Below are 25,487 nucleotides of genomic sequence, written 5' to 3'. Positions count from 1 at the left end.
TCCCTGGGGCTTCTCTCTTCCAGGGCTGGTTTTTGCTGCCTTTGGGCCGCGCTAAACTCCCCCCCACCCCCCCGGCCTGGCTTCCGGCCGCCCGGGGGTCTGTGAGAAATCCTAGGGGGAAGGTGTTTCTGAAATGTATCCTCTGTTCTGGAAGAAGACGCTGGACAGGGGTCAGGACGAGGGTCCCTGTTTGGGTCTGAGATCCCCCCGGTGGGGCTGCCCACCGGCCCAGCCACAGGGCCCGTGGGGTGCGGAGGGCGGGACCGGGCTGTCTTCCTCTTCTTACTGTGGGAGCGGCGTGGGGGCTGCTGGCTGAGCTCCCGTCACCCGCATCAGAGGCCCCGCATCGGACCTGTGGCCGCCCGCAGGAGGGGCGCATGCATCTGGCCCCGAGTGGTGAGTAGCCGTCCGTGTGCGCGGTCGCGTGTTTGGGAAACGGGCCCGGCACGAGCCAGGCCTGATGGCTGGAGCGCTTGGGTGTGGGGGTGGGTGGGAAGGGAAGGGAGGGGGCAAGAGGGGTTGATTGCCTTCCGTGGGGTGGGCCCCGGGGCTACCCCGGTCCTAGTGCTGCCGGAGCTCGCTGGGTGATCCGGGGTGGTGGGATTTGGGCACATTTAGGCAGGACGTGGCGCAGGCCTGGTGCCCAAGTACTGGGGACCCGTTGTCCACAGCTACTCTGATGCCTGTCGTTTCCCCTTGTCTGCAGGGTCTGCAGTGTCATAACCCACCCAACCCAGTTGTCACCTAATACTGACTTTCTTTCCGTTTTTGTTTTTCTGTTTTCTGGTTTTTGTGTTTTTTCCCCCAGGAGGAAAACGGTTTGTATTCTGTTTTTTTTTTTTTTTTAAAACTCTTTCTAGGGAGGTGGGGACCTCAAAACACCCCAAAATATTGCTCTGTCAGTAGCTCTCTGAGGCCCCGGGGGCTGCCCCTCTTGTCTGTAAATGGGCATAAAGTGTCATCGTTTGGGCTTGCAGCTGGGGACACAGTGAGGCAGGGACATTGCTGTCGGCTAGTGCAGGAGGCGGAGGCCTCTCCTGCTAGTCCCTGTGTGTGTGTGCGCGCGCGTGTGTGTGTGTGAACATGTACCCTGGTGGGCATCTGCCCCTCCTCTGTACAGGAGGGCCGATGGGTGACAAGCTCTCTGTTTGGCCCCCCATGTTCTTGGCAGGACTTGAGTCTTACTTAGGCCCATGAAGGGTCACCCCTTCACACCCCAAGCCCCCAGAGCAGCCTCTACCCAGCAGGCATGCAGTTTGCCTGCAGGGTTCCAGCCTCTGGGACCCCCTAGGGCTGGCCTGAGTGAGGGGCCAGTGCTGGGGGTGACTCCCCACTGTGACCCCAGGCTGTGTCCCAAGGCTTTTCACCACAGGGGAATTTGAGAACCCCAAGAAGTGCCATCTGGGCCCTTGGATGTGGCCCCTCAAACTCCTTTGTCCTCCCCTGTTCCCCATTTGATGACAGGCAACGGGCCCGAGATGAGCGGCCATTAGCCAGGGCCACCTACAAGTCAGGGTCAGGGCCACTAAGGGAGACTGGGGTCCGGGAGCTGAGCCTTTGATCTTGACCCTTAGGACCCACTCGTGGCCTCTGGGAGCTGCGGTAAGGGGCGGGTGCTAGGCGGGCAGGCGGATGTGGTGTCATGGCTCCTAGAGCTGCCAGGCTGTCAGCCCTCGGTGGGCCGGGTCTGGCACCACGGTAGACATGCATGGTGGGTGTGGCAGGGGTGGAGTGGCCCCTGGTGACAGAGCAGAGGCCACTGGGGAGGGTCCCCAGTCCTGGCTCTGTTCCTGATGCTTCTGCAGCCACCAGCAGGTTCCCTGGGGTCCGGGTTGGGGGACCAGAGCCCTGAGTGCCGCTGTGCTGACCGCTTTCTTTGTGGGTCCTGTGGGGTCCAGCGGCAGATGAGGAAACTGAAGCCAGCCAGCAGGGGCCCGGGTGGGGGTGGGTCTGAGCCCCTGGCTTTGCACTTGGGGATCCTGACCATGGTCTCTTGGTGCTGCTATCAGGGGTAGAGGCTTCAGTTAGGTGGAGGGGGGAGCTGTTGCCCCCGGGGACCAGCGAGGGCACAACACATGAGCCTGCTATGCGGCTACAGAGCCTGCAGAACTCTGAGGGCCGGTGGGGGCCATGGTTTTCCGTAGGATGGTGTGAGGAGGGGAGGGCCAGTAAGGGAGCTGGGTGGGGTGTCAGGCTCCTGCAGAGCCCCTGACCTTTGAACCTGAGATCTGCTTGGTGATCTCATGGTGCCATGGTTGGGGGCAGAGTTAGGGGCAGAGTTGGGGGCAGAGTTGGGGGCAGAGTTGGGGGGAGAGTTGGGGGCAGAGTCGGGGGCTGAGCGGGAGTCAGAGTGAGGGGCAGAGTCGGGGGCTGAATGGGGGTCAGAGTGAGGAGCAGAGGCGGGGGGGGCAGAGTCAAGGGTAGACCTGGTCGGAGCGGGGTGTGGGGTGTTGTGTGAGGGCCCAGACTCCTGCCCTTAGGTGAGGGTCCTGGTCGTGCAGGGAGTGGTCCGTGTCCTTCCACCATGCCCCAGGTTCCCAGTGTGGAGGGTGGGGGGCTGCTGCTGGATTGGTGACACGGAGTCCAGGCAGGGGACCCTCAGGCTGTGCTGGACCATGGGTTGATGGGCCGAGTGAATGCGTGTCACCCTCCCTCTGCCCGCGTCCCACCAGGGAGCCCCCTCCCCTCTCCAGGGCAGTACGCCCCCTTCTCAGCAGCCATTTTGCCATTTTCAGGGCAGTGTGACCTTGGCCTCCCTTGGGGATGGTAGAGGGGGAATTGTTTGAAGCTGGGGCTCCTGTTCCCAGACCCTGCATGTTAGGGGGCAGAGAACAGCTTGCCCAGCCAGCCAGTCTTGAGCGGGAGTTAGGCCCAGGCCAGAGGGGAGACTTGACCCTCGAGAGGAGGCAGCTCCCAGTGTCCTCCTGCCCCGTCCATCCCAGTTTGTGTTGGAGGGCGAGCCCAGCCCCATCCTCCACTTGCCTCCCTCCTCCATGCTGCCCTCCTGCCCTCCACCATCTACCTTCAGAACAAACCACAGAGTCACATTATCTTTTATTTTGCTTTATTTTGGGGGTAGGGAAGGCAAGGGGGTGGGAAAGTAGGGGGGGTCTCCTCCCCGTGGCAGAGAGCGGTGGTCTGGTAGGAAGTGGCTCAGCACAGTCCGGTGGGTGTCTGGGGCCTTCCTCAGTCTCTCTTGGAACCCCCTCCCCTGTCGTGGACCTCCGGGTCCCTGTGCTGTCAGTGTTGGGAGGGGAGAGGGAGCCCTGCCAAGTGAGGCTGCCCCGCTCAGTGTCCAGGGGAGTCATGGGGACTCTGGAGAACGCGAATCCGGTGAGTACTGGTACGTCGGACGCTCCGTGGAGAGGCGCTGTCCAGGTAAGGGCAGAGCTCAGGGCCAGGCAGAGTCGGGGTCAAGGGAACCGAACCAGAGGGTGGGGGTGGGCTTGCTTGGCAGGGGGTGGGTGCGGGCGGTGCCACAGCGCTCCACGAGGTGTGAGCGGGGTGGGGGGCGGGGGCGGGGGGGCGGGAGCCCAGGGGGAGCAGGAGCACCGGTGGTGGAGGTAGAAGTCAGTGGAGCACCCGAGGTCAGTGTCCCAGGATGGCACGTGGTGGCCACTCGTCACTCCGGGCGGGCGGGGAGGGGGGTCCCCGGCCCCTGCTTGCTTGGCTGTGTCTGCTCTGGCTGATCCTTCACCTGGCCTTGGGGCATGGGGTCATCTGCCGCTCACCACTGCGCTCGCCCTCGTGGATCTCCCTCCCAGCTGCGAGCCTGGGACCTGGGCAGTTCAGACGGGACTGTGGTTGTGTAGCCCTCAGCTGGCTCTGGGTCTCTGACGGTTGGATAGTCCGTTGTTAGCACAGATGATGTTGCTGGTTGATGAGTTGAAGAAATTTTTGCCCTTCACAAGTGGGTTCCCCTTGGGTCGGGAGTGGCAGGAAGGAGGCCGCGAGGTCTGAGCGAAGCGGGCCGAGGCACGGGGAGGCGGGAAGGAGAGGCCGAGGTCGGTCGTGGGGGGCAGAGCAGAGGAGAGCCCCGGAGGCGCCTCACTGGGGGCTCGCCTCGTCCTTGCCGCCGCGGGGCAGCTCTCGCAGCCTGGCTTCGGCCTCCGGGCCGGGGGCCGGGGGCGCGCCGGCGTAGATGGCGGTCAGAAAGCCGATCAGGGCCCTGGCTGCCAGCTCCTGGGAGATGGCGTCGGCCTGGCCGGCGGAGCCGCGGCCGCGGGGCGGGTGTCGGCTCAGGAAGGCCAGGACGTCGGAGGGCTGGGGGAGGCCCCGGCGGGGCAGCAGGGCCGCCCGCACGTCGCTGTCCCGCTCGTCCTGCGAGGTGTCTTGCAGGCCGTCGTGCAGGCCGCGCTGACGGCAACGTTGCAGGTCGCCTTGCAGGGCTCCTTGCAAGACGACATGGTCATCCGCCGCGACGTGCGGCTCCCGGGGGCGGGCTCCCCGCGGGGGGGCGCGGGGCGCGTCCAGGTGGCCCACGCGGACGCCGAAGAAGTCGCACAGCAGCAGCCAGAAGCCGGGGCTCAGCTGCAGGCCCCGGCGGCTCAGGGGCAGCAGCGCGCGTTGCTGCGCGCGGCCGGGGTGCGGGAGCAGCGCGGCCAGCTCGTGCGCCGGGACGGCGCTGGGGCCCGCGGGCGGGGGCGCCGGGGCGAGGAGCTGCGCCAGGGCGGCGGCCAGGCCGCTGCCGGGGGCGCGGAGCGCGGACGCCTGGCCGAGGCGCAGCCAGCGTCGGGGTGGGGCGCGGGCGCGCGCGGGCGGCGCCAGACGCCGCTTGAGCTTGAGCAGCACGAGGAGCGCGGCCACGGCCAGGGTGTCCTTCCAGAACAGGAGGCCGCGGAAGAAGTGCAGGACCACCGCGCGGATCTGGGCCACGCTGACGTGGGCCAGGACGCTGTGCAGGATTTGGTCGATGGGGATCCGAGCCAGGAACTCCTGCTGGAGGTTCCGCCTGCTCGGGGGACCCTGGGCGGGGGCATCCTCCGTTTCGTCGTCCTCTGCGGAGTCCAGGGACCGAGCCCCCGGGGACCCTCCCGGGCTGAATGGCGACCTGGTGCGGGCGGTAGCGCGGCGCCGCGAAGCCCCGCGGCCCAGGTTTCTCGGGGGCGGCAGGCGGCGGCCGCCGTCCTGGGCCGGCCGCTCCATGACGTCGAAGTTGAAGTGGGAGAAGAAGAAGACCCAATGCCCGGGGAGAAGTACGGTGAGCCTGTCATTATTCAGAGAGGCTAGATCCTCTGTGTTGAGAAGGATCATGATGGGCTCCTCGGTGTTCTCCAGGTAGCGGCACCACACCGTGAAGGCAGCCCTTATTGGAAGAATCTTCATCTCCAGTTGAGAGTAGGCGGTTTCGATAGGCGAGATACTGCGGGAGTAGAAGGCGCAGGACACCCTCCGGCCGGTCTGGTCGTCTCTCTGGCTCAGGGACGCGTGCAGAGCCGTCTTGGTGACGCCCGTCTCCAAGTAGAAGGGGTTCTGCGGCTTGGGGTGGTGCAGGAGGGGCGCCCTGCGGACAGCCCGCTTCAGGCAGTTGAAGGCCCCCTGCTCGTCGTCCCCCCAGGAGAAGGCGTTCTCCGTGAGCAGCAGGCGCGCCAGGGGCTCGATGATGATGTGGAAGCGCTCCACGAAGTGCTGGTAGGGCAGGATGAACTCGATCAGGTGTCGCAGGGACTTCTTGGAGCCCGGGGTGGGGTAGCCCGTCACGGTGTTCACGATGCTTTTGTTGAGCCTCACCCCTTTGGGGGTTATGACGAACCCCAGGAACTCGACGGTGTGCCGGTGGAACTGGCTCCGGTCCAGCGAGCAGTAGACGTGGTGGTGTCGGAAGCGGCCCAGGACTTGGCGCACGTGTTGGAAGTGCTCCTCCTGGCTCATGGAGTAGACCAGGACGTCCCGGCCGTAGGAGAGCACAAAGTAGCCGAGCATGCCCTTTAGGATCAAGTGGAGCACGTTCTGAGGGATGGTCGGGTCTGAGGATAGTGGGAAGGGCCGGTAGCTCTTCATCTCTTGGGGCTCGAACCCGAATGCTGCTTTCCATACATCCTCTGCTTGGTTTATGTTCATGCCCTCCTCCACGACGGTCCCCCGCAGCTCCAGCTTTGTGAACCACGTAGCTCCGTGTAACTGGTCGAATAGTTCTGGGATCACCTGTACGTAGTCCTGTCTGTTAGTCAGCATGCTGTGTGGGTTCCAGCTTTCGTCCCGCGGCCTGGCGCTGTTCTGCATCCCGGCCCCCACAGGTTCCCACGGCGCGACGGAGGGACACTCGTAGAAGGTCTCGCTGTGATCACTGTCTCCAGCCTGCTGAAGCTCAGAGGGCTCTGATTCAGAAAGATCATCGGATCCGTCTGAGCTTGGCTGGTCGGAAGTCTCCTCATCTGCTTCCTTCGGGTTAAACACGTCGGCCAGGTCGGAGTACAGGGGCGGCAGTCCGGGCAGCAGGCTGATGGCATGTCTTTCCAGCGCGATGCATGGTGGGGGCGGGCGGAAGCACTTCTGCAGGCAGTAGGGAGAGTGGAAGGTACAGCGGCCTTGGATCCAGTCGACCTCGGGGGTGTGGCGCCGGAGCCAGTCGATGCCTAGGATGACGGAGAAGTTGGGGGACGGGACAATGTCGAACTCGATGGACTCCTGGTGGTTCTGATGGATGCACACCAGGGGCTCGGTGTAGAGCCAGACAGGTTCGTCGCCGATCAGCGAGCCGTCCACGCCTTGCACCATCTTCGGGTGGGGCTTCTCGTAGAGCTCCACGTAGTGCTCCTGGGCGAACTTCTCATCCATGAAGCTGCCGCCCGCCCCTGAGTCCACCAGGGCCTGGACCGCGACGCTGTGGTAGGGGTTCACCCTGACCAGGAGCAGCAGGAAGAGGTGGTCGCGGTTGACGGTGGGCCGGGCTTGGCACGGCAGCCAGCTGCTGACCATCCATCTCTCCGGGGCAGGTGAGTCGATCCAGGTCAGGTTCCGTGGGCGGGCCTCCGGGGGCAGCCTGAGCATGGCCCTTCTCTCCGCCAGCTTCTCCTCTATCTGCAGGACGAGCACGATCAGGCTGTCCAGCGAGTCGGGCTGCGGGACCCGGAACAGGTAGTGCCTGATCTCCTCGTTGAGCCCCTGGCACAGGTGAGCCTGCAGGACCTCGTCCGACCAGCCCAAGGTGGGTACCAGGCCCCGGAACTCATTGATGTACTCGATGGCGGGGCGGCTCCCCTGCCTGATGTTGAACATGGCGTCTTCGGCCACACGCAGCGCCTGTCGGTACTCGAACATACCTGACATGGCCTCCAGGAAGGCCGGGAAGTCGTCAATCAGGGGGCTGTCTTCCTCCACCAGGGCTTTGGCCCATTCTAAGGCCATGCCCGAGAGGTGGCACATGACGTACCCCACGCGCAGGCGGTCGTTGTAGAACATGCGTGGATAGCTTTGCAGGATCAGCTGGCAGAGCACGATGAACTCGTGGTATTCTCTGCGGTCGCCAGAGAATTTGGATGGGACGGGGAGTCGGCCCGCGCTGATCCCCTCCATCAAGATCTCTTCTGCTACCCTTTGTTGCTCTCTGAGGTCTTGCATGCGGAGGTACAGAGAGATGATGGATCTCACCGTGGCCATGATCTCCGAAGTCTCGGAATCCTCTTCGGGGCTCTCCTCCTCGTCCACGTTGGCCAGGTCAGTGTCATTGACTTCTTGGTCTTGGGCTCCCCAGGGGTTGACTGATGCTTCTTCCATTCCGCCAGGTGCCTCACCGGTCGGATCCCCCACTTCCTGATGTGCAGCGTTGCGTGACTCCTCCAGGTCTTGGAGTAGGTCATTGGGTGGATCCTTTATTTCCCTATGTGGGCCACTGGATGGCTCCTCCATGTCTTGGCGGAGATCAATGGGCAGCTCTTTCCTTTCCTGGGCGGGGCCGCCGGCCGCCCCCGCCGCCTCCTGCGCGCCGCTGCCTGGCGTTCCCACGGTGCTGTTGGATGAGCCCTCGGAGGACTCCATTTGTTTTGATGATGGATTCTTACGCTCCATCATCGTCTCAAATGAGTCTTCAGAGGGTTCTATCATTTCGTCGGATGGAAAGGAGTGTTCTCTGAAGACTGGTAAGGTCGTGACGCGTCCGGTCAGCGACTAGGACCGCAGAGATCAGAACCTGGGGGTGGGGAGGACAGGTGGGGGGAGGAAAGGCAGCTGTTTAGGGAGTCACGAGGTCAAGGTTTAGTTTCTCTGGGACAAATCCGATGCCCGGCTCACCAGAACGGAGAGGAACTGGGGAGAGCTTCCCTGGCCCAGCTTAGAACATCACTCTATCTCTGACCTTCTCCTTGTTCTCCCAGGCTCGCTCGGCCCGTCTGGCTTGCCCGCTTCCCCCATGGCTGTGAGAAATTCACAGCCCATAAATTCTGTGCAGCCACAGGCCCAGTGCAGCCGCTGCGGCAGACCGGCAGCTGGCAGGAGGCGCTGGCCAGTTCTTCTCTCCCTGGCACCCGTGCCTGGTCAGCGGGTCACCCCAAAGTCACAGAGGTCATATGCCAGTGCCATCCAGAGTTGTCCCTGGTGGGCAGGGTGCCCTGGAGCCAGCCTGGCCCCCCCATTGTGAAGTGGGAATCTCTAGCAGATGCCTACTGTTTAACAAGGTCAAGGAAAGAGGAGAAAATGGGCAGTTGGCCACCATCCCGTTGGTTGCATCAGCAGCCTAAAATAGCTCTCACTTCCTACCCTAGATTCGCAATAGAAATTGGGCCAGTGCGGCGGGAGGAGGGCGGATATAGAGGTCTGGCTTTTCTTTTTTCCATAAATGTTGATAAAGTCCCTACTGTGTGTCAGAGACTTGCACACCATGGTTTACTTGCCTTCACTCGGAAAGTTTGCTGATTTCTCTTACTCATTTGTCAATTTCCAATCTCCCCAGCTCTGAGCCCTGGGGGAGATGTGCAGATCCTCTCCCCGCCCCTCCTAAGATCGCCACTTTCCCAGGATCACCCCCTTCGTGGGGGTTCAGGCATCAATTCCACATGTACAAGCAATCATATTTACCTGCCCCTTCAATCTTCCCGGGGCGGGGTGGTGGTGGTGGCTGGTTTTGTCTTCTAGCATAAACCCCCCCTCTGTTACTGGCTGGTTTCTCCCCGACCTACGGGTATCTCTAGGAGAGCTGGGTAGTGTCTTGAGGTTGGGGGAGGGAGGGCACGAGATATCGTTGACTTCCTGATGGCCTTGGAATAGGGTTTTCACAGTAGGATCACGGGTGGCTTGAGTGGGCTGGGGCTGAATTTAAGAGCTGCCTGGGTGGGGTTATTTTGCACAGGTCGTCTGTGCTGGGAGAGCAGACTAAGTTCTGGTTATCCAAAAAAGTCACTCTGTGGTCATCCCTCTTTCTACACTTAACACCTTTTGTTACGTCTGAGTACTCCTCCTAGCCACCAAGCCCATCTCTTGAAAAGAAGGCATTCCTTCATTGGCTGAAACCCAAACTTTCCAACAAGACAGACAATTCTGATCTGAAAGTTTCTCAAAATTAAGTACGTTCCTGTTAGTGTGACCGCTCATTCCACCCCGCAGAGCCTCTGATGAAAAGGTTTTCTGGTTCCTTCGCTGCTCATGGTATTAAATCCAAACCTTGTGACAACAATTCTTGACACGGAAACTCCCCCAAATCGTTCTCTGGCTAAAATGTAAAGGCCTTAGAATAAGAGAAAATTCCGCTTGCGTCCTTCCTCCAGGTAGAGCTTACATACATTAGCGTGACGTCCCTGTCGCCTAAAATCCCCGTCACGCCCACCCCTGGCCCCAGCGCGTACACAGAGCGTGTCGGGCGCCTCAGTGAACTGCTTTGTCCTCACTGAAGTCCTGTAACGGGTGAGCCACCGCTGCACAGTTCCAAGATTGAACATGAAGTTCTAATTGAAACATAAAATGAGACTAACTCCTTGGCAGACTCCTCTATTAGAAATAAAAATCTGTGTCTTCAGCACTTAATTGATTAAAGTTGAAAATTGAAAAATTTGAATTGGCTGAAATTTATGTTTTAAAATGGAAAAATTTGAGTTGGCTCAAAGTTCAGATCTCAAATATAAAATCTGCGCCTGTGTCAAAACTGTTAAAACCCTTTATTGGCAAAAATTGAAAAGGGAAAAATGGAAAATTTTAAATTGGCTAAAATTTAAATTTTTGAATATGAAATCGGTATATCTCTTAAAACTCGTGAAAGTCTTTATTGGTTAAGATTTAAAATTAAAAAATTTTAATTGACTGAAATTTAAATTTTAAGATTGAAATCTTTAAATTGGCTGAAATTTAAATTTTGAACATGAACACTGTATTATCTCTTAAAATTTGAAAACACTTTATTGGGTAAAATTTAAGACTTAAAAATTTAAATTGGCTGAAATTTAACTTTATTTTGTTTTAAAAGGTTTTATTTATTTATTTGAGAAAGAGACAGCACAAGCAGGGGGAGGGACAGAAGGAGAGGGAGAAGCAGACTCCTCACTGAGTGGTGAGCCCCAGCATGGGGCTCCATCCCAGGACCCTGAGATCATGACTCAGCGGAGTCAAAGTCAGATGCTTAACAAACTAAGCTACATGAGTGCCCCTGAAATTTAAATTTTAAAATGGAAAAATTTAAACTGGCTAAAATTTGAAATTGAAATAATATTTAAATTGGCTAAAATTTAAAATTTTTAACTTGAAACCTGCATATCTCTTTAAATTCTTAAACACTTTATTGGCTAAAATTTAAAATTTAAAAATTTAGATTGGCTGAAATTTTAATTTAATTTTATTTTAAAAGATTTTATTTGAGAGAGAGAGACAGAGAGAACACAAGCTCTCTTAAATTTATTTGAGAGAGAGAGCAGAGTGTTCGAGAGAGAACATGCGTGGGTGTGGGGAGGGCCCAGGGAGTGGGAGAAGCAGACTCTCCCCTGAGTGGGGAGCCCTGACATGGGGCTCTATCCCAGGACTCTGAGATCATGCCCAGAGTTGAAGTCGATGCTTAGCTGACTGAGCCACCCAGATGCCCCTGAAATTTAAATTTTAATCTGGAAAAATTAGAGTTGGCTAAAAATTAAAACATTTAAATTGGTTAATATTTTAAATTTTAAATGTGAAACCTGTATATTTCTTAAAATTGTAAAGCACTTTATTGGCTAAAATTTAAAACTTGAAAATTTAAACTGGCTTAAATTAAAAATTTTAAATATAAAATTTATATAGCCCTTAAAACTTAGATGTCTTAACTGGCTAAAATGTAAACTAGAAAATCTCAGTATGGCTCTTAAAACCCTTGAAACCCTTTACTGGTTAAACTCCTTTGCCAGTTGATTTAAACTAGGTTATACCCCTTTCCATATAAATCTGTATGTGTCTTAGCATATTTATGAATTCGGTGACGTCAATGATGAAATCATTCACCTGTCCTGTCTTCAGTCTAAAATCCAGTATCCTTGGCATGTTACGAAATCCTGATCTTAACACTCCTTAGCATGAAAACTCACACTTTTAGCAGGATGCAGGAAAGTTGTGCCATATACTGCTCTATCCAGAGTGTACAAAAGTTTCTTTTCGTTGTTTAAAATACGAAGTTCCAATCACTTAGCATGAAATAAAAACAGTTTTACTGTGTAATTCATCCGCAAATGACGGCTGTATCCCCCCAAATCTTACCAGGCGACTTCTTCAACTCTCGATGGGCATAATTCCAAACCTCTAAGCATGATATAAAAATTTGACCGTGTCATTCCTCAAAACTAAAGGTCACGCTTCCTTGCAGGGTACATAAATTTGGTTTTATAACTTTGCTTAACGCCTTATGATATCTCTTAATCACCTATGAGATAAGATCTAAACCATTTTGCCCAAAATGCACATACTACTGTATCGTTTCTCTGCACGCTCCTCTTACCAAACACAGAAATTTTACCACGTCGCTCTCTTACACACTGTTAATGGCTGAAATCCAAATTCCTTAGCACTGCACAAAAATGTACTCCGGTTGTTTCTCAAAATAGGGTCCAAACTTCTTAGCTATGTAAATCCAGTCCCATAACCTCTGCCTAAGACCCGCTCCGCCTTTCTATCACTCACTGTAATCACCCACTGTAAACGAGTCCAATAAATGGTCCAATTCTTCAGCATAAAGTACGGAGAGATAGCACCCGTGCCAAGGGGCGCCGCCTTTGTCCTCTGGTTGTGCGTTCATTATCTACTTCATCAAACCCAGACACCTTAGCGCAGAAGATATTTTACCAGCTAATTTCCCTGGAGACAAAACTCTCATCAGTCACTCCTTAAAACCCTTCACTGGCTAAAATCCAAACACCTCTGCAGGAGGGTTCAAAAATGAGATCACATCCCTCCCCAAAATGATACGCTCGCATGCCTTCGACTCTCCCATAAAATCACATCTCCTTGGCATGTTATAAAAATCTGATCATATTATCTTTACCATAAAAACCCACTCTTGAAGTTCTGCCAAAACGCGATAAGTCTGGTCATGTAACTCCCAATTTAAAACTTTCCAAGTTTTCTCCGTTGCCTCTAACATAACGTCCCAAGTACTTAACATAAAAGGCAACGTTGTTCCATGTAATTTATCTTCAGACCGGTCTATAAAAAAAACAACAACCCTGAATCTCATCCCGTCATTCTTGTAAACCCTTTTTTGGCTTAATTCCAAACGTATTAGCATGATATAAAAAAACTCGATCTTGTCATCCCTTAAAATAAAGTTCACACTTCCTAGCACAGCATATAAAATTTGATCCTGTAATTCCGCCTTAAAATCTTAACAATGTCTTTTCATTGTGAAATTAGGGACTCGAAGTCCAAATTCTTAGCATAAAATGTGAATTTTGTAATTTCACCGCATATTATTTTTTCCACTCCAAAAAATCTTACCGTGTCACTCTCTCAGAATTTTTTATTGGCTAAAATAAAATTTCTAGGCATTTAACAAACTCCAATCCTGTCAGAGCCTCAAAATAAATTTCAGATTTCTTTGCATGTTCCCAGCATTGATCATGTAACTCTTAATGATTGAAGTTTTTCAACTTTGGTGTCCGCACCCATCGAATCTCTGAAAGTCGGACATTGGCACCCACCCTTGAGATAAAAAGTGAAAGGTTTTTTGCAGGAGACTTAAATCGGTGGTTCTTAACCATTTTTCTCGTTTTTCAATGTTCCCTGTATAATAAAGTCCAAAGCTGTTAGCCTTAAAATACATTTTTTTCATGTTTTTCTGCACATTTATCTTCCACAAGCAAAAATCTCACCATCACATTGCTTGAGACCCTTTGGCAAGAATCCAGACTCCTTAGCATGATATAAAAACTTGTTCCAGTCACTCCTCAAAATAAAGCTACCCCTAAACCCCGAATCTATTCCTAGAATCCCGCTTAAAACCTCTTCCTGTATTTTCATCACTAACAACATGTCTCAACATCTCGGCGTCTTTGATCACGGGGGTTCCCAGTGTAAAACCTTTCAGATTTCATGTCCAAAGCATAAAATCCAGATACCTGAGCACGAGCTGAAAATTGGACCAGGTATTTGTTATAATTAGGAAAGTCTTTACATCGCTTCTCACTACTTAGGGAATAAAGCCTCAGTTCCTTTGCACGAAACCGACATCTTTTATCCTCCCTAATTTCTCGATCCAGTGTCTTGTTCTCCTCAAAGATGGGGTTTCTTAAGTCCTGTCCCCCATCTCATTTTAATTTTATAGTTCTGGATCTTTTTATGTTGTTAACGCTGGTTCCTCTGCCTACATTTCATTAATTCATTACAGCAATGTGTCCTGATTCTATTTTCTGAGCCAGGCACTGTGTGTGGACCCCTGATGGGAAGAACGGGAAGCAGCGTGCCTTGCCGAGGAAACGTCACCAGCAGTGGAGATGAGGACCACGCCCTCATGCTGAACGTTGCGCTGGAGGTGAGTTTAGGGTCCCCAGGGGCAAGACCAGGGGGTCTCCCTCTACTGCTGCTGAGCATCTCCTTCCAGGGGCAAGACCAGGGGGTCTCCCTCTACTGCTGCTGAGCATCTCCTTCGAGGCTCTCCTGCGCTTAGCTGCCTGTTCCTTTGGGAAGACACTGGGCATTGCTGGGCCTGTGCCTTGCAGAGTGCAGGTGTCTCTGGCCTCCCTCGTCTGGCTCTTTTCCAGTGGCTATGGGCCTCCTTCTGACTCCCACCCTCCACACAGCCGCCTGCTGCAGCGGGTACAACCCAGAGGCTGCCCGGTCTCTACTCTGGGCTCCCCAGAGGGTAATATGGTCCATCCTACAGATGTAGTGGGTTAAATGCTCAGGTCTCAGGCCTTAAGGCAATTTCTTTAAGAACTCTCTCTTGATTGGCCAATTCTCACCTTATAAAAAAAAAAAAAAAGGAAAATATTTCAAGATCAAAATCAGGATTGCGTGATCCTGGTCCAGGTCAGAAGTGACCTCGAGGTCCCGCAGCAGGACCCTCTGCCCCTCCACCCACCGCAACACTCACAGACAGACACCCCGGCCTCACCACCTCCCGTGTCCAGAGCCCTCTTGGCCGGGTCAGCTCCCTGCTTGCTGCTGAGCAAGTGGCCCATTGGGTCAGGGCTGCCAACGTGAGTCTATGAAGGGTTGGGTGGGGGGGGCGGGGGGGCCCATCCCTCTGCGAATACCTCGCCCTGTCGGCTCACTTGTACAGTAAAGGAAATCTGATTTTAAAAATAGAGCTTGGAAGAGGAGATGAGGGGTATTCAGGATCAGATTCGAGCCTGGGGCGGGGATCCGGGGAGAGGTGAGGACAGGGGAGGGGGGCACGTAGCCCGTGTTGCTGAGGAGGAAGGTGGAGAGCCAGGAAAGCAGAGGCAGGAGGGCGGAGGGGACCGAGGACAGTGGGGCTTCTTTGTCACGTTCTCCCCTTCCCTGGCCTCTTGGACACTAGTGGTCACACCTGTGGTGCCAGCCGCCTGGACTGTCCAAAGGGACGTCAGAGCTGCGGTCAGGGGAAGACCCTCGTCTGCCTTGGCCTGCCTCCAGGCCATTCTCAGAGCCCCTTGGGTTGGAGGGCACGGCCTGACCGTCCGTGGGGCCAGGTGACTTGGAAGTGACTGTCCCCCACGGGCTACTTCCGCTGCTCCAGACCCGCTGAGCTTTGCTGTGGGAGTGGGCACCTGGGCACACGGGTGGCTGTTTGCCATTTTATTAAACTAGTGTCAAGGTCAAGATGTTCCCTTTGTCGGGCTACGGCTGGGCTCCTTGGTTCCCCAGTGTGGACCAGTGTGCGGTCACTCTCCCCCTCCGCTTGCCGGTTGGGATTTCCCTGAGCGCCCAGGAGTAGCTCGGGTGGGTTCTGTGGACTCCCGTGGACTCCCTGCTTGCCCCCTGCCTTGTGGATTACGACCATCTGGGCCTTAGAGCCACGAGACCCTTTCCACTGGACCCTCAGCAGCCAGCCTCAGTGGCTTCCCGCTGTTCATCCCTGGGGGTCCGGGGCCTGGGGCCTTGGAAAACAGTTTCACTGCAAAAACAGCGCCTGGAAGGGGGGTTGCCGTGACTCAGGGCAGACACGGAATTGCCCCAGAGCTGGGGCTGGGCCCCCAGGGCTTCTCCTTCAACTTCAAAGCGGCTGGAGGGGGCACCTTCTGGAAAAGGTTCCTCGGCCCCTTGCCTCCTGGAGCCGTCTGAGGGCAGCGTCCCTGACGTAGCAATATTCCTGTGGCCCGGTCCCTGTACCCCCCGCCCCCCTCCCTGCTTGACTGGCAGCTCTGGGGGCAGCTGGATCACTCTGCCCAGAATAACCCTGGGAGGGATTGGGAGAGGGGTCACATCGGAGAGTGGCCTTCTCCTTTGGGCTGCCCAAGTGGGCCAGGCCAATCAGCTGCTCCCCGGGCAGCTCTTGCCTTTCAAGGCAAGCGGGGCCGGGAAGGAGCTGGCCAGCTGCTCCCCCGGGACCCATGCTGACTTTCAGCGTGACCTTCTCCTCCTGGGCCCTCAGTTTCCCCAGAGCTGCAAGGCGGGCTTGGGCGGGGGGGAGGGTGTCTTTTCATTTCGTTCCTGTAGCTCTGGGGTCCTGGGAGGGGCCTGGGGGTGACTTGGGGAGCAGCGGTGAAGGGAGGCTGTTGGCTGGACGGGTGTCGCTCAGGGACCCCCTCCCCACCCTGCCTCAATTCCAGAAGCTGGGGGTCCTTGTACTATCTAACAGTAGTATTAGGGATTGGGGGGGGTCCTCTCACTGTTTCATTTACAGAGAACTCCCCACATGTGAGTCTTGGTTGGGAACTCAGGCCGGCTGGTTCCTCCCGGGGTCTGCCCCGTGCGACACAGGGGCTGGGAGGGTCTCCGTGGACTCTGTCCCTCGTGGGGTCCCTCTGGGCTGGGTGTTCTTCTGGCTCTGTAGAGGGGCCAGGAGCGGTAGACCTAGGAGAGGGGTGAGGGCTTTGAGGCAAACAAGGGGGGCTTGGCCTTGGTGCGAGTGGAAGTTGGGCCAGAGTGGGAAGCAGACTTCCTTCCCAGGGGAGGGGGGCCCTCTGTCAGCTGGAAGGGGTCCGAACAAGGAAGGGCCTGTGATGATCACTAAGACTCTGGTGATTTTTAGTTTCGGAACACCTGCTCTAATTGGACGGTCAGCCCTCAGCACTTTCACGCCTGGGTCAGCTTGAATGCCCCCACTCACCCTGTGAGTGCGTTCCGCCTTGCAAGTGAGCGCACTCGGGCCTGGGGGCTGCTGCGGCTTCCCTGGGAGCCCTGATTAGCAGAGGCTGTGGCAAGGGGCCCGAGACCACCGGGCGCCCCCTCTCCGGGCAGCAGGCTGCTGGGGACCGAAGCTAGCGAGGGGCGGGGTGCCGACACGCGGAGGAGGGTGCTGTCCAGACAGGGGTAATTAGAATTTATTTATTGAAACTGACGTTTTCCCGGCGTCTGCTCTGTGTCAGGCGAGACCCCAACAGCTTGACCTCTAGACCCTGACTTTGCTCCCACCGACCTTCCCCATTTCGCGGCGCTGAGAGAACCCAGGTCAGGAAGGAAGAAGCAGCGTGGAAAGCCAGATTTTCCTGCTTCCTTCCGCCGGTGGTTGCAGAGCAGGGAACGGGTGCCCTGGGGTGGGGTGGGGGGGCAGACAGCAGCCATTTGGGGGCCACAAGGGACCGTAGGCCACTTTTGTTCCGTGGCATCCGTGTGCTCAGCCCCGTGACCCGACGGGAGGCCAGGCCCTCCCTAGGAACGGGGGCCCCATGTGTGCCTCCCTCTCCCTGAAAAGCTCATGTGGTCATTGCCAGCTCATTTTGGCTAATTTGGTTGTCGGCAGAGGGACAGGACAGCTGGCCCTGGACCTGCTAATTATAGCCGCTCAAGTGTTTGAACGAGGTACTGTGTCCCCCATGTCATGGTTTTTCCTGCAAACTAACACTTTCACCTTTGTTGCCGAGCGCTGTCCAGGCGGCCCACCCCTGGGTCACCCAGGCTCTGCACGTCCCCCAGAGAGCCGCCGCCCCCGGGGGAGGTCAGCATGGGACCTGCACCCCAAGTCTTACCTTTGAAGCAAGTGTTCAGTGGCTCAGTCCCTGGGTCCCGCTGTCAGCTAGACTCTTTGCTTCTTCCTACAAAGTGATTGGATACGTTTATTTCTCTAATTAGGGAAAAGTCCAGGCTTTGGGTCCTGCGTGCACATTGTCCCGTCTCCCACGGCACACCCCACACTTTCTTCCTTGCTCCTGTCCCAGGGCTGAGTCACTTTGCTGGGTCCCTCCGTTTTGAGTCCCTTGGGGGGGGTCCCTCCATTTGGGGGTCCCTCTGTTTTGAGTCCTTCCTATGTGCCAGACACCGTCCTAATTCTTTGAATCCTTATGACGATACTGAAGCTCTTACTGTGACTGTCCCCATTTTTCAGAAGAGGAATTGAAGGCTCAGAAGCAAACCTCAAATCTTTAGGAGGCCTGACCCTCTTCTCCCACGAGGCCTGACGAAGGCTGTGCCTCTTGCTGGCCTCAGACAGCACACGACCCCCGAGGTCCAGAACCGTGCTCCCAAGCTGATCAACTCTCCCTGGGGGCTCCTGAGCTCTTAGCAAGACCCCAGTTCTTGCTGGTCCCATTTTGCTCTCAGCAAGGGCCAGAGTTGACGTGAGTCTGGGATCTGGGCCCCTTGTGCAACCCCAAGTACATCTCTTAGCTCCCTGAGCTTCAAGTTCACGGCTGGTTCTAAGTAGCATCTTCCCTCACCCAGGGCCGTGTCCAGGGGGAGCCTGTCCAGGGGGACCCCTGTGCTGTTCTGTCCTAACCCTGGTGTCTGTGTGCACGTGTTACTCCTTCATCCCGCCTGCTGCTGGCACACAGTGGGGCTGCAGACAGCAGGTGAGGCCTGAGAGGTGGGTAGAACTCTGAGTGGTTTCCTTTCTCCCTTTCCAGGTGGCTGGAGGTGAGACTGTGCTCCCCGCCACCCCACCCCCGGGAGGGGAGCAGATGCCTGGCCCAGGATCAAAGAGAAAGGTCTGCAATGTGAATTCATTTTTTCTGAGCTGTAAGTTTGGATCGTTTGTAAATATGTAGCCCGCTCAGGATGGAGCTAACCTGAACTCTGTAATTTGCAGGGGAGGCTCACTGCCCCTTGGATGGGCAGTGAGCTCTGAGTTCCAGAGGCCAGGCTGTGGCCGCCCCCCCGGGATGGCACCCCTGCTCAGAGCGGGGTGGACGTGGGCCTCCGAGGCTGACCTCCCAGCGGACCAGGTATGTACGCCCTGTCTTTACACCACATCGGTTCTGGGTAGGTAGACACCTGACACCGCGTTTGTATGATACTATAATTAAAAATCCAGAATAATGCTGTTGCTCTGTTATGTCATCACGGGAGGTGTTAAAATCTCTGACCATGTAGAGAGGGAGACCTTTGTGCTGGGGGCTTCAAGGGGGGGCCCAGGGGTCCTGCTGGGTGGGGGGCGGTCAGAGAGCACAAACTCCCCTGGGTGACCTTGGTCACATGACAGTGAGTCCCCCTCCTCTTCTGGAGGATGGGGACCGTCGTCTTTAGACATTGATACCTTAAATAAAATGGAACATGTCAAAAAAAAAAAAAAATGGAACATGTCTGGCACACAGTAGGTATTCAACGCAGATAAAAATCACTCTTTTTTTGAGGCGGATCTGTCCCCTCCCTGTTGGAAAGCCCTTCTTGTGTTTATAGGACCCAGAGGGAAGTCGAGGGGAGCAGGGACAGTTGGGGGTCAGCGTTGGGATCTGGAGAGCCTTTTCTTGAGCTAGCTGTGTGGCTTGGACGGGCGGTGCCTAGATTTACGAGGCCTTCCCGAGCAGCGAACGTCTCCATGTTGAATTACCCTGGCCCCCGGAGGTGGAGGCAGGTGACGGCAGCCCGGGAACTGTATTTTATTTGTCTTTATCCTACCATATTTCATATCTGAAAAACCATGACAAATACCTTAAAGTATTCACGAGAACCAAACCCAGGCCAAAAGAAAATTCTGGGTAACAAAGACCAGAGCCTCGAGTGCGGGAAAGGCGATTAGGAGCTGCTCAGGCTGGCGCAGGGCTGGTTAACCTGTGCTTGCATTTCTTCCGCACGAAGTCATGGTCAAAAATAGATAACTGCCCGGCAGAGGGGAGGAAAGTTCTAGAAGGTCCCTGTCTGTGCTGTGGAGTGGGGAGACTCGAACCCATGGATCAGTTAGCTGATCTGTGCAGAGGGAGGCCAGGGGAAACCAGACAAGGGCTCACAGTGATTGGGGTTGAACGTTGGCTTAGTTTGGGGTTCTGGGGGGGGGTCTCAGAGCCTCTGTGTCTCCATCTTCAGATGAGACTGAGATGGTGTCTGCTGCCATTAGCGTGTAGCCAGTGCCTGCCCAGGGATTCTGATGGCTTTGACAGCTGGCAGGGGGCTGGGGGAGTCGAGCCCAGAGCTCAGGAAGCAAGCTGGAGTTGAGGTGTCTTGGGGAGGGGGACACAAAGGGGAGCCAGCAAAGACCTGTGGGGTACCCCGCCTTTGTCCGGGAACCCACAGGTCAGAAACACCCGTGCCTTGAGCCGCACTCCCCCTTGATGAGAGGAGGGGAAAAGACGGCAGCTGCGGGGGTCCGCGCTGAGATCTAGCTGTCAGGGGACTTGGCGAGGCCCCGGCTGCTCGCCCGCCCGTCAGCCAGCCGCGCGGCTGTTGACGGCGCATGTGAGCCTTGGGGCCGCTGCTCCCCAGAGGCCCGTGTGTCCCCTTCCCCAGGCTTAGCTCATGTAGCATTCTCCCAGAGTTCTCATTCCAGCCAGCTAATCCCCCAAAACACGGGCCAGGACATTCGCTTTTGGGGCCTCTAAAAGACCGAAAAGGAAAGTCCTCCCCAATGGGTGCATTGGAGACACCCCCGCCGGGATCTGCGCGATCCCGGCTGAGAAATCGCAGCCCGCAGGCCCACACCTGCTGGCCTCCTGTCACCGACACGCCACCGGGAGGCCCCCAGGGCTCCGGCTTTAGAACACATAAAATTAAAAGAGGAACGATCTCGGGGATAAAATAAATCCCCGCGTCTGCAGAACTTGTTTTGGGGATGTGTGCCCCGTCCTGGGCCTTCAGCCAAAATGCTCCTCCTTGTGTTTTTTTAAAAAAGGAAAACAACCCACTCCCCCTACCCCCCACAAACAAAGGAGAAAAACCAAAAAAGAAAAAAAAAACCAACACCCATGCGAAGTGTTTATTTTAATTATGCAAGGAATGCACGGAAAATTAATAGACTCATTACTAAAAACCCAACACTGCGGGTAAGAGCTAAAGGCCCGCGTCCCCCTCCCCCCTCCCGCCCAGCTCCCCCCACCCCCAGCCCATTTGCTGCTCTTAACCCCTTTCAGGTGCGGAGTTCCAGATACTTTGTCCGTGCCTTCACGTATGTATATAACTAGACCTCTAAAATACACAATTTTGTTTATTTTTTACATAAGCTACATCGCAGTGTGCATTTTCTTCTGCTTATTTTTCTTCCCTCAGGAATCTGCCTGGAGATAATCAAGATCGACACCGTGCCTTAGAACGCACCTTAGTACCCTGTCATCTGAACACACCAGGGCTGGTTTAACCCCCTCACTGCTGTCACGGGAGCCCCAGGTCCTTCCCCCTCGGGGATGGGACAAGGCGTGCGGGGCAGGTGTAAGTAATTTCTCAGGAGCGGGCTCCGGAGTGTTTATAACATTATCACCAATGAATATATGGATGCGTCAATTAGCAAAATAAAAGAGGGACATGCCTGGACGGATGATGACGAAGTGATTATGAACAAAGGCTCATGATTAATCCAGTTCTGTGCGAAATACTGAGGTCCATTAAAAGACAATAGGTCTCGGCTGTTTCATTCTTTTTAAGAGCTGTTTAATATTCCGGGGTATGTATGCACCCTGGTTGATTAGACCGTCTCCTATTGTGGAAAATCCCAGCTGTAAGTGTGCGGGGCGGGGGCGGGGCGGGGCGGGGTGGGTGGGGCGTGCGGGTGGCCCCGGGAAGATCGGGTCCAGATAGGAGCTCTGGTCAAAATCCTGGTCATCTGGGGAGTGGGGAGGGGGGTCACAGGTTCACGGCTGCTTTGTATTATTTAAGAAAATAAATAAAAATAAATACATGAGATAAAACTGGACCTTGCACAGATAAATGAGCATGTCAGGAACCGAGGTTGTATTCCTACGATTTTGTTCCGTGGGTGCCCGTGGAAAGGGACCTAAGTCCTTCCGTGTTTCGTGCTTGCTCATGGCCTCAGAACGAGCGTTTTTCTAGCTGAATCTGTAAGCATATCCCTGGCTGTCCCTTTATCCCAGCTTCTTGGAGGTGGGTTGGATGGTTTGCAAAGTTTATTTTCATTGATCTTCCTAAAATGCCATTTTGACCTTGTCACTGTCTTGCTTTAAATCCTCCCTCTGACTTCCTGGAGCTTCTGGGATGGGGTCCAAGAGCCTTAGCCTGGCCACGCTGAACTCCCCCCAACACGTCATTCAAAAGTCAGGCAAAGCGCAGTCCCCATAAGTGGGACGCCTTTTGGGCACGTTTTCCAAGTTCGGGAGAATGTTTTGCATTTTTTCTAGAATTCACCAAACCAGCCACGTGTTAATCGCCCCCTTTCCTTTGTCCCTTTCTAGTGCCCTGGGCTCCTGGGTTGCCTGGCTCTGCTTTCCTCTCACTGAGAAGGCCTCTCACTCTGCGCCCGAGGACTGAGGCGGTCTGCCCTGCGCCCGGTGAGTGCACGGACTGCGTCACGCCACAAGCACACGCCTGGGGAGGGGGGCTTCCTCCAGGGCCCCCACTGACTCTGCCCTGCCCTCCAGGGGCCAACACCAGGTTGCCCCAGAATCTCTGAGTAGGGGTGGCAGCATCCCAGGGTCAAGTGTACTGGTGATGGGTTTGGGGTCCATAATTATGGCTTGGAAACCGTTGATTGCGTCTTTTATGGCCTTGTCCTTGCCAGAGGGAAATGGGCCCAGTCCCAAAACAGAAGGAGGTAAGTCTTAGCATGTGACAGCAGGCCCACCAGCTGTGGTGACTGGCTCTGGAGAGAGGACAGACTGACAGTGTGTGCTAGCTTGGGGGTAGGGTCATGTTCTAGAAGGAGTCCAGGCTTTGGGGCGGAGGGGCTGATGATGCCAGGCCCACATCGCCCTGGGGGCAGGGGGCCTCCCCTGCTTGTGGGAGGGAGAGAAGTAACCAGACCTGCTCAAGGTATTGGCCTTTTTTTTTTTTTTTTTTTTTTTTTGGTCCCTCCAGGGTGGGGTGGGGTGGGGAGGGCACCCCGAGAGGCCGGCCATCTTGAGAGCACACACCCAGCTCCAGAGTGGACATGGAGTGCGCATCTTTGGCAAGGCCCTGAGCAGTCCCATGCCTCAGTTTCCTGATCAGAAAAGCATCTGCACACACCCACTCGTCGTAGGCAGAGGGAACCGCTTACACAGATAAATAACCCAGCACAGTAGCTGGTGGAAAACGGGGGCCTTCCCCCCCTCCTCCGTCCTGTCTGAAACCCTGAAGCTTCCCTCCTAGAGACACAGGCGGACCCCATCAGGGCAGGGAGACCCACAGAGGGAGAAAAACAGGCTGGAACAGTGCGAGCGGGAATCAAGCCCCCCTCCCCTCGCCCCAGGGTAGACACCCCCGGGGGAGACCCTGGTCTTTCCATCAAGCCCTGGCAGGGGAAGGGGCTACCCCTGCCGGGTTTAATTGGGTTCTCCTGAAAAGTTTGGCAATCGTTTATTTTATTTTATTTTTTTAAAGAAATATATGTAAAATGTCAGCCTGCTCTTCAGGCACATTTTTTAGGCGTGTGTTTTATGGACTTTGGCAAGGACGGCTGGGAAGGAGCAATGGTACAGTCTCTAGGGGTTAATAATCCCTGCAAAAACTTCTGGCTAAACCTGACTTCTCCCGAATTTCACAGAAAACGCTCCCTGGGCCGGGCGCAGCCTGAAGGGGGTTTTTGTGCGTGGGGCAGCCTTACCTAGGCAAGCAGGGCTCCTGTGTTGCCTTTCACACAAACGTGAACTTCCTTGGCCTTGGGGCACAAAGACTCCTCTCTCCGAAAGGCTGGGTTTGTTTACTCTGGAGCGGCTCACCCTGGGGGCTGTTTCTCGTGCCCCTACCTTGTGGCCCGAAACCCCACTCCCCACTTCCTCACGTGGGGATGGGGGGCCAGAGCCGGGGAGCCTGGCTCTGTTTGTGTCTGGAGCTGAAGGAAGTATCCTGGGGAGGGGGATACGTGCCTCCTTCCCAGCAGGAACCCCCTCCCTGGCCAGCCTGCCCTGCAGGGAACGTGGGGTGTGCTGTCCTGTAGCCTTTGGCTGCTTAGGGATTTGTGGGGGTGACTTTGCAAATCCACACCAGTGCAAACCTGAGCTCACCCAGCTGCCCCTGACCAGAGAGCTTTCTTTGCAGGATTTCTTAGGTGCGTGGCATCTGCTCCGCACCCCACACTGCCCCCTCCCCCCGACAATGCGGCAGAGGCTGGGACGCATATGCAAATACCACCTTCCCAAACATTTGCAAATCGACACTTGCAGAGCAATCCTTTAATAGATGAAAACAAGAGCAGGGACCGAATAACAACGGAAACCCCAGGCTCTGAAACGCAGTTTCCCCAAGGTCTCCCAGCAGCTCCCCGAGTGTGTAGGGGCCGTGGGGCAGTCTGTCTGTCTGTCTGTCTGTGGGGGCCAGCCTCCACTCTTCACCTGCTACACGATGCTGCCCCCCCACGGCGGGTCAGAGCAGCTGTCAGGACCCCGACAGTGCCGTGGCAGAGCGGACAGTCAGAAGCGGGACAATTGGGCCTGGAGTGACACAGGGGCTCCGTCCCCAGGTCCCCAGGTGCCCCTGTTCTCCCAGAGTCTTAGGCTCTTACTGCCCCATGAAAGTGCGTCACTGCCTCGGGTGGGTGAGCTGGGACAGCCTGGTCATTTCATAGACAAGGAACCCCGGGCTGGCCCCTCAGCCAGCCTGTCTCTCTCGTGTGCACACGTGCGCGCGCACACACACACACACACACACACACACATGCACACGCGTGCGCGCTCCCTGAGCGCCTGCCCTGGGAACAAAGACAAGAAAACTCCTTTAGAAACTGCAGAACAGAGCCTCGTTTAGCGGGGGTCCCCTGATAAAGGCCCGTCCACCCAGAGTTCCTGGGAACTGAGCCCCCATGAATGGGCCTGGAGGTCCAGCGCCCGATGCGGCGTGGGCTGCATTCATCAACATGCAGGCCCCTGGGCCCCACTGCCGGGCGGGGGGCTTTCACGAGTCCCCAGAGCATCCAAGTCACGGTCCAGCAGCCGGCTGAATCCGTGGCTTCGGCCCAGCCTCCAGAAAAAAGCCCTGCTTTTCCCATGACCAGGCGGCCTCTCAACTCACCAGACCGCCCCCTACTCCCCTGATCCCCCCTACCCCCCTCCCACCTCCACAGGAAAGCTCCCCCGACCCGCTGCACCCGCCTGTTGCCCCAGAGAGGACCCAGGCCAGCCTTGCTGGGCCTGGGAGCTGGGGCAGGCACTTGGCCATTCCAGGTGGCCTGGCCCTTGAGATGGGGAGTTGGCTGCTGGACAGCCCCCCTCCCCCCTCCCCCACTGGCCCCGTGCACTCACCCCCATTCTCTGCTCCTCTCCCTCACTGCCTCATTGTGACAGAAGCGCTCCACCAGCCATCTCCGTGCCTTTGCCATGCAGCTCAGGGCAAGGTACATGGGAAAAGTCTGCGCATCCTTGCTCTGACCCCGGCCTGCCTCCTCCGCAGGCGGCCCCGCTCGGGACTTAGCTCTGTAGGAGCTTCTCAAAGGCCTAGACGTGCGGGCTGCCAGCCCGGGCAGGGAGCCGTGTTGCAGCCTCCCGGCCAAGTACCGGCCTGCCTCTCTCTGCTCGGATGCCTCCCGTAACAGGGAGCTCCCTCTCTCCCCGAGCAGCCCGCTCAGGGCTCGCACACCGAGCTGCTTTGCCGAGCCCTCCCCTGCTTTCTACATCTGCCTCCGCGGCTCTGCAGCGGCCCCTCGCCCCCTCTGCCCTCGGCTCTCCGCAGACAGCACG

At 56.1% G+C, this 25,487-nt stretch overlaps 1 protein-coding gene, 1 long non-coding RNA gene and 1 other non-coding gene across 3 annotated transcripts; 2 read left to right on the top strand and 1 right to left on the bottom strand.

Moving 5' to 3' along the window:
* Positions 1-3,064: 3,064 nt before the first annotated feature.
* On the bottom strand, positions 3,065-25,402 carry RTL1 (retrotransposon Gag like 1). Its single transcript, XM_044231142.1, has 3 exons — positions 25,053-25,402; positions 17,490-17,555; positions 3,065-8,128 (listed from the first exon to the last, which is right to left on the bottom strand). The coding sequence occupies exon 3, from the start codon at positions 8,041-8,043 to the stop codon at positions 4,048-4,050; it is 3,996 nt and encodes a 1,331-aa protein (XP_044087077.1). The 5' UTR covers positions 8,044-8,128; positions 17,490-17,555; positions 25,053-25,402; the 3' UTR covers positions 3,065-4,047.
* Positions 18,628-22,964, top strand: LOC122893855. The gene is made up of 3 exons (XR_006381702.1): positions 18,628-18,680; positions 20,935-21,093; positions 22,071-22,964. It is a non-coding gene; the product is annotated as an uncharacterized LOC122893855 (long non-coding RNA).
* LOC122894751 lies at positions 21,192-21,268 on the top strand. Its single transcript, XR_006381822.1, has one exon. It is a non-coding gene; the product is annotated as a small nucleolar RNA SNORD112 (small nucleolar RNA).
* Positions 25,403-25,487: the final 85 nt, after the last annotated feature.

Source organism: Neovison vison, chromosome 13 (genome assembly GCF_020171115.1).
Source record: "Neovison vison isolate M4711 chromosome 13, ASM_NN_V1, whole genome shotgun sequence".
Classification (NCBI taxonomy): domain Eukaryota; kingdom Metazoa; phylum Chordata; class Mammalia; order Carnivora; family Mustelidae; genus Neogale; species Neogale vison.
This window is presented reverse-complemented; position numbering and strand designations above follow the sequence as displayed.

What these genes read in the sequence shown, in the direction of transcription:
- RTL1 (XM_044231142.1), bottom strand. Translation starts at nt 8,043, where the DNA reads ATGATAGAACCCTCTGAAGACTCATTTGAGACGATGATGGAGCGTAAG.